At 35.1% G+C, this 8859-nt stretch overlaps 1 protein-coding gene across 1 annotated transcript; it reads right to left on the bottom strand.

Annotated features, from left to right (window-relative positions):
• Positions 1 to 257: 257 nt before the first annotated feature.
• On the bottom strand, positions 258 to 3481 carry LOC133184588 (uncharacterized). The gene is made up of 5 exons (XM_061319673.1): positions 3356 to 3481; positions 2730 to 2765; positions 2393 to 2539; positions 1605 to 1759; positions 258 to 726 (listed from the first exon to the last, which is right to left on the bottom strand). Exons 1-5 carry the CDS (start codon positions 3444 to 3446, stop codon positions 619 to 621), a joined length of 537 nt encoding a protein of 178 aa, XP_061175657.1. The 5' UTR covers positions 3447 to 3481; the 3' UTR covers positions 258 to 618.
• Positions 3482 to 8859: the final 5378 nt, after the last annotated feature.

The following is an 8859-nucleotide window of genomic DNA, read 5'->3' on the forward strand; positions in this document are numbered from 1 at the left end:
TATTCCTAATTGCTTGCCAACATGAAAAAATGTTAAATCTAGACCCTCTTAACATAAGCAAGTATCTTTCACACATTTAAAATGAAGAATAATAAAGAGAAATACGAGTATGAAAACTTCTATATCCACATGGAAGTATTGGTGATCAGTTTTCCATTTTAGAACATACACATGTTCATCCATTCACATTTTATCATAAATAACAAATAATCCTTTGTAGACTTCTATTTAATTTATTCTACGAAAATTGTAAACAAAAATCAAAAAATATATTGCAGAATTGTGTATCACAGAAGAGATGATATGCAACAGTAAAACATGATTACAGCAAAGCCCTGTGAACAGGGTTAATTGGTGTTTTCATAATGAACATGGTCACTACTACATAGATATCATAAAATATGAAGAAAAATAAAGAGTAGAAAATTAAAACACACATGAAAAGGATATTATGCAAACTAATAGGAATTTATATTGTAAAATATGTCTAATTAAATGCATGTTACAAAAAGGATTTAATGTATTGCTACAATGTATATATTCTTTTACGTCATGTTTTATATAGTATCACAGATAGAAGTATTATCACACTTAGGAATGTGTTTGGCCGCTGGAATTCTACAGTTCCTCGTGTGTTGTCTGTTTGGTGGGCTTTATCATCTTAACATTACTTCCTGGTATGATATCAAAATCATCTGTCTCTCTGTTATATACAATTCCTCCTTGCTACAAATCAGATAATTGATTAAATTATAGCTACGTTACTCCTTTGCTACAAAATTCCCATTTTGCCTAAGTACTTATTTTACCTTTTCTTACCTGTATTTCACATTTAAGGCAAAATGGGAACACACCTTTTAATCTAGCGAGCCTTGATTACCTCTAAATCAGCTTAAACAGATATGTGAAAACAGAAACTTGTCAGCATTCAGAGGCCTTTCTTTTCTTTTTATATTGGATTTTAGGGAAATTCCATTCAAATTTACATGTAAGCTTATTTTAATTTTTTCAATTAACTGATTACAAATTTTCTAAAAGTTTGCCATTGTTCCGACCGACTGTCAGGTTAGCCAATTAGAAACTGCCATCCCTAGTATTTTTACAGGCTTAATGGAAAATATTAACTTAGCTTGACCTACATTTACCTTACTTGCCCAAAATAAGAGATAAACTGCAAGAATGAATACAAAATTTGTCACCATATATTGCTTTTTGGTACATGTATCTTGAAAATCTAAAAGGAGGGTTTTTTCACGTAAACACACTAAACGTAAACTACTAAACCAGTTCACCAACCAAAACTGATGGAGTTTTTTTTTTTGCCAAAATTTAGGGAAATTTCTAAATTTATGCCTTAGAAATGTTGTTTTGGTAATTACAGCACAGCTAGTATCTCCAATAAAAAAAAGACTCTTCTGTAAAATATGGAAAGGAATTTTCAAAAGTAATATGCATTCAAAATCTTCTTTACTTCAAATTGATTAAACAACCTCAAGTCATAAATAATTTCATCATGAGAAGGTGCATCTTCTCTCCTTAGATTCCAGTAGACACTTACAGGTATTTCTTGGGTAAGTAAGAATTTTTAAAGGGGAAATACTCACTTTAGGGACCTCCTCAGTGTTGACTGCTCCGCCAGGACAGGAGTTGGTCACCTCGTTACAGATTGTTTGAACTATATCTAGGTAAGAGTGGTCTTTGCGACTTTTGGCATTGTAGTAGTTAATTAAGGTAGACTCTATAGCTGTTCCATTGTTTTCTACAAAACAACCATACTTTCTGTTTCAAATTCTAAAGAAATTTTTTAATTTATAAATAGTCATAGGATATCGTATGGTTCACTTAAAAATTAAAGATTTCTTAGGGCTATCTTTTAAGCTTAAGATGTACAAATCCTGGATTTTGTCTTGAAAAAATTCTTCTGTTCATATACTGCTACGTAAAACACACTTTTTACGAATGTTTTCTAAAATGAAAATCTATTTCATGCAGAGTAACTATGGAGAGGGTCATTTGGAGATTATAATTCTAAATCTAGACAAACAAATTACGAAGTCTCAATTAAAAAAAAATGTTTTTAATATCTCACTTATGTTGGCCAGTTTTACACAGGAAAATGATCTATATATATATATATATATATATATATATATATATATATATATATATATATATATATATATATATAAAAGCCTTTTGAAGTGACATTTTTTGAAGCAAAAATGTACATTATAATGGTGCAATGCAAGACCATTTCCACACAGTTTCACCTGATATAGAATATTTTAGTCTGGCTACATGTACCACATTTTTAATAACGTACACTACATGGTGATATCAGACATCACTTGTCAATTAAGTTATGTACCACCTTCCTAAAACATGTACATACTCATTATTAATTTGCAGGCTTCCTCGATGACTGATGGTGTAATATCATAGTGCTTAAAGTTTTCCTTCTGACAGACAGTTGACATCAATACTGGAACTCGTTTGTTGATTGGGTCATTTGTTGTATGCTTCAAAGTCCTGGACAATTCTATAAGTCAATCATAAAGCTCACATTTTAATCTTAATATCAGCATTCAGTATTATAGTATGGTAACTTTAAAAAAGCTCATTTAAGATATTCAATTTTGTGCAAACAAAAATTTTTAACCCGAAGTTAAATTAAAGAATATATTTGTTGAAGATCTACGCAGTAATTGTAATACATAGTCAACATGTACCTTTCACGGTGGCCTGACATCCCGCACAAAGACCAGCTACAAAAAAAGAAAAATCTTATAATTGATCATGCTGTGTGACTTTAATTTTCTTGTTGAAATGAATCAAAATACAGAAACTAATATTGAACATGCAGGTTCGGACCAATACCCCAAGTGGGATATAATAGCCCCATTCGGGATATGATATCCCAAATGGGATATATATAAATTTACAGTGCCAAAAAAGAAAAATTTTCATTTTGGTTATAAATATAAATCCGTATCAATTAAGATACTTATAATTAAAGGAATAACTTTTGGTTAACAAGTTTTTCTGTATGCCCACTGTTTAGGAGAATGATCCCTTGGAAGTTCCTAAACTTCTTGGGGATCAACTTAAAGAACTGTAGGGTTGCAGAAAAAAGTTATTCCTATTTTATGTAAATTTGATGCAGATTTATGATATTTAAAGCCAAAATTTAATTTTTTGCACAGTAAATTTATATCCCATTTGAGATATTATATCCCAGACAGGTTATTATATCCCATTTGGACGATTGATCTCAACCTGTTGAATAACTTTTGGGTTCTTGTGTTATTAAATCCTGCATGTTAAGCATTTTCAAGTTACGAGGTTTCTTACTTACCCGGTGTAAGCTTTGAATCTTTGGAATTCTTTCCTGTCTTTGCTGCCACCAAACTGACAAAAAACAGAGATAAAAAGACTTTTTTAAGCATGGTACTTGTTGTAATGCCTGGCTTATTCAAGTTATTGTTGTTGTTTACTATACCACCGGAAATACACGTGTACAAACTAGAGTGTGCGCGGTAGGCAATGTGTACACAGGTCACGTGCTACCCATTTGGGAATTTGGAATTTCGAAATTGAAAACTATGGAATCCGAATAGGGCCATGTAATCGGAAAACCGGGGTTTTGCTAATTACACAAAAAATACCACAGGCACCTGACGAATGGATGATGCCCCCTACCCCAGTCCTTCTGAGAATTTTCATTAGACACGATAATTAAGCAATTTTTGCTTCAAGGACTTCTCTATTAAATATTACAGGCATTTTATTAATATTGTTTATTACCAAGAAAAATACATTTTATAGGTTTAAGGAATATGTATACATGATTCAATTTGTACAAAAGTATATAACACACCGTAATTTTGAATATTACAGACAAGAGGCCCAAGGGCCTTAACGCACATGAGTCAGTAAAACAATAATGAACGATCCATAAATTAAAACAAAATAAGCAGACAAATAAAGCTATGTTGCCCAAAAGCAAGAGAAATATGATCGGGGATCAGCAAAATATTAATTTAGTACTCAATAACAAATCTTAAAGTTGATTTATATATTTGTCTGTACTTAATTTTAAAATTACCCCCACTTGTCACTATCCTCATGCAAACTATTCAAAACAATAGTTCCAGAGCACTATTAGTTAACACATTTCATTCCCCCTCACATTGGCCTCTCTTAGTCATTGAAGATTATTTATTGTACAAAGATACGGTATTTTTGTCCCATTTTCATTTATCTATTATTTAAAAGTTTACCTGACCATTCAAAACTATTGTATTAAATATATATTTTTTAAAAAATTCTGTTATAAAATGACCTTTTAAGTTATATTGCTTACAGTGATTAACTATTATAGGTGAATAACAAGGGGGGGAATAACTTCTTTCAGTAGAAATTAATAAATTGACCAAAGGGTACAGAATTTTCAAAATCTGAAAAAAAACACTCTTGCTTATTACAACTTTTTAAACTCTTTTTGTCTCCTAGATGCTCAGGAGCAGAGAAGATTTTCAAGCAATATAGCCCCACCCTTATACTAAAGCCCCTGACCCAGGGGCCAAGATATTTGCCATTTGGAAGAGGCACTCTTGCTCATTATAACCATGCACTTAGTTTGTTTCCTTAAAAACAATGGACATAGAAAAAAGTTTTCAAAACAAGAGGCCCATGGGCCACATCTCTTACCTGAGCACTGAGGCTAGGAAAAAAGCAAAAATCAGCTCAGTATTGAAAAGTTTAAATACATAAGTGGTCCCGGCCTACCCCTAAAATGGGGGGGGGGGGGTGTTGTATGATTTGAGCAAAATTGAATCTACACTAACTAAGGATGCTTACATATTTCTTTGACTAACTGTGCCTTTTTTCCTACACGTTTGAACTTTTATTGTGGTCCCACCCTGTCCTGGGGGGGGGGGGGAGCTTCATGATTTGAACAAATCTGATTCTACACTATCTGAGGATGCTTCTACATAAATATGACCAATCATGGCTTTGCTGCTCTTGAGAAGAAGATTTTTTCAAACAAAAAAAAATCCTATGTATTCCTGTGTATAACTTTGATCATCAATTGTGGCCCCACCCTATCCCCAGGAGGTCATGATTTGCAAACATGAATCTACACTACCTTAGGATAATTCCAAATAGTTAATAACTAATCATGTCTTTGCTGCTCTTGAGAAGAATATTTTTCTTATATACTCCTGTATAAAACATTGATCGTCCATCGTGGCCCTGCCCTACCCCCGGGGGACATGATTCTTACAAACTCGAATCTACACTACCTGAGGATACTTCCATATAAATATAACCACTCAAGGCTTTGCTGTTCTTCAGAAGACGATTTTTAAAAGATTTTTCCTATACATATTCCTATGTAAAATTGTGGCCCCACCCTACCCCTGGGGGTCATGATTTGAACAAATTTGAATCTAAACTACCTGAGGATGATTCCACATGAGTTTCATCTCTCCTGGCCCAGTGGTTCTTGAGAAGAAGATTTTTAACAGATGTCATTAATTTTTCACTAATTTGTAATTATCTCCCCTTGTAAGAGGGCATCCCCCCCCCAATTGAACAAACTTGAATTCCCTTCACCCAAGCATACTCTGTAACAAGTTTGGTTGAAATTGGCCCAGTGGTTCTGGAGAAGAAGATGAAATTGTGATAAGTTAACGACAGACAACAGACAAATTTCGATCAGAAAAGCTCACTTGAACCTTTGGCTCAGGTGAGCTAAAAATAATGCATTTCTACTATATACTCAAAAGAGCATCACCCAAACACCAACATCCCTGACTCCGGGGTTAAGAATTTCAAAATTTCAAACTTTTTAAAAGGATTTCCTCGCTCGTCATAACCATGCAATTAGTTATCAGGGGCTAAAATGATTTTCCAAATAAATGCATTTCCACTATATATTAAATATCCCCCCAAACATGAACCCCTGACTCTGGGGCCACAAATTTCATAATTTTGGCAGAGGCATCCTAGATCATCATAACCATGCACTTAGTTTATCTGCTAAATACCTAGGAGCATAGAAGATTTTCAAAGAATTAATGCAATTTCCCTATAAAATCAATAGAGCCCCGTCCTTACACCAGAACCCCTAACACAGGGACCAAGATATAAACAATTTTGGAAGAGTTATACTTGGTTCTTGCTCATCATAACAACATACTTGGTTTACCTGCTAAATACCCAGGGGCAGAGAAGAAGATTTTCAAAGAATGCACTTTTACTATGTAGTCAATATAGCCCCACCCTAACTCCAGAACCCCTGACCCCGAGGCCAAGATATAAACAATTTTAGAAGAGGCACCCTTGCTCATCATAACTATATACTTGGTTTATTTGCTATATACCTAGAAGCAGAAAAGAAGATTTTCAAAGAAATAATGAACTTTCACTATATAATAGAGCCCCCCCCCCCTACGCAGAACCCCTCACTATCAGGCCACAAATTTCACAATTTTTTAAGAAGCACCCTTGATAATCATAACTATGCACCTAGTTTATCTGCTTTATATACAGGGGGAGAGAAGAAGATTTTTAAAGAATTTATTCATTTTCACTATATGATCAATAGAGCCCCACTCTAACACCAGAACCCCTGACCCAAGGGCCAAGATATTCACAATTTTGGAAGAGGCGCCCTTGCTCATAATAACTATATACTGGTTTATCTGCTATATACCTAGGAGCAGAGAAGAAGATTTTCGAAGAAATAATGCACTTTCACTATATAATCAATAGAGCCCCACCCTAACACCAGAACCCCTCACCATTGAGCCACAAATTTCACAATTTTGGAAGAGGCACCCTTGTTCATCATAACCTTGCACCTAGTTTATCTGCTTTATATACAGGGGAAGAGAAGAAGATTTTTAAAGAATTTATTCATTAGGTCACGTGAGTCACTCAGGTGACCTATTGCTATCTCTTTTCATCCGTCGTCGTGCGTCGTTAACATTTGTACATTTTCAGCTTCTTCTCTGAAAGGGCTGAACAAATTTCAACCAACTTTATCATATAGCATCTATGGGTGAAGGGGAACAAAAATTGTTAAATTCATGACCCCTGCCCCCCTGGGGCCTGAGGGGAGGGGCTAAAACCATCAAAATAAATGCAATCTTTAAAAATCTTCTTCTTTACTCCTGGACATCAAGCAGTCAAACTGTTAGCATGATTGTAATTAGAATTGAACCCTCTACCGAAATTGTGAAATTCATGACCCCAGGGTCAGGGGTTCTGGTGCTAGGGTGGAGCTCTGTTGAATATATAGTGAAAATACATTATTTCTTTTAAAATCTTCTCCTCTTCTCCTGGGTATTAAGCTGATAAACTAAGTGCATAGTTATGATGATAAAAGGTGCCTTTTCCAAAATTGTGAATTTCGTGGCTCCAGGGTCAGGGGCTCTGGTGTTAGGGCGAGGCTCTATTGATTAAATAGTGAAAATACATTCATTCTTTGAAAATCTTCTTCCCTGTTCCTGGAAATTTTTAAAATAAACTAAGTATAAAGTTATGATGAGCAAGGGTGTCTCTTCCAGAATTGTGAATTTCATGGCCCAGGGGTCAGGGGTTTTGGTGTAATAGGGTGGGGCTCTATTGATTTTAGAGTTAAAATGCATTAATTCTTTGGAAATCTTTTCTTCTCCTGGATATAAAACAAGTGAACTATGTGCATAGTTATAAAGAGGCAGGGTGTCTCTTCCAAAATTTTGAATTTCATGGCCCCTGGGTCGGGGGTTCTGGTGCTAGGGTGGGGCTCTATTGATTATAAAGTGAAAATGCATTAATTATTTGAAAATCTTCTCCTCTGCTCATGGGCATTAAACCAATGTACATGGTTATAATGAGGAAGGATGCCTGATCCAAAATTGTAAATTTTATGGCCCCTGGGCCAGGTGTACTGGTGTTAGGGCGGGGCTCTATTGATTATATCGTGAAAATGCATTAAATATTTGAAAATCTTCTCCTCTGCTCCAGGGTATAACACCGATGATCTAAGTACAAAGTTATGATGAGCATGGGTGCTTCTTCCAGAATTTTGAATTTCAAGGTCCTTGGGTCAGGGGTACGGGGGGGGGGGGGGGGGCTCAACTGATTATATACTGAAAATGAATTAATGCTTTGAAATCTACTCTTTGGTATTAATCAAACATTTATGATAAGCAAGTGCCTTTTTTAAAATTGTGCTATAAATCCTAGGGTCAGGGGTTCCTGTGGGGTGGGGCACTACTGATTATATAGTGGAAATGCATTTTTTTCTTTGTTCCTCTGCTCTGCAAATGGGTATTAAGTAATCAAACTAAGCATGGTAAGTGTATAGTTATGATGAGCAATGATGCCTCTTTCAGAAATGTGAATTTCATGCCCTGTAGATTAAAACATGAACCAAATTCAATCGTTGGAAAGTTGTTATATGATACTCAGGTGACCTATAAGGTCCCTGGGCCTCTCGTTTTCACTATATGATCAATAGAGCCCCACCCTAAGACCAGAACTCCTGACACAGGAGCCAAGAAATTCACAATTTTGGAAGAGGCGCCCTTGCTCATCATTATAACTATATACTTGGTTTATCTGCTATATACCTTGGAGCAGAGATGAAGATTTTTGAAGAAATAATGCACTTTCACTATCATATAACCAATAGAGCCTCCAACCCTCCCACAGAACCCCTGACCCTGGGGCCACAAATTTCACAATTTTGGAAGAGGCACCCTTGATCATCATAGCCTTGCACCTAGTTTATCTGCTTTATAAACAGAGGGAGAGACGATTTTTAAAGAATTTATGCATTTTCACTATATGATCAGCAGAGCCCCA

Source organism: Saccostrea echinata, unplaced genomic scaffold (assembly GCF_033153115.1).
Source record: "Saccostrea echinata isolate AGI-Se365-2 ecotype Australia unplaced genomic scaffold, CSIRO_AGI_Sech_v1 ptg000010l, whole genome shotgun sequence".
NCBI lineage: Eukaryota > Metazoa > Mollusca > Bivalvia > Ostreida > Ostreidae > Saccostrea > Saccostrea echinata.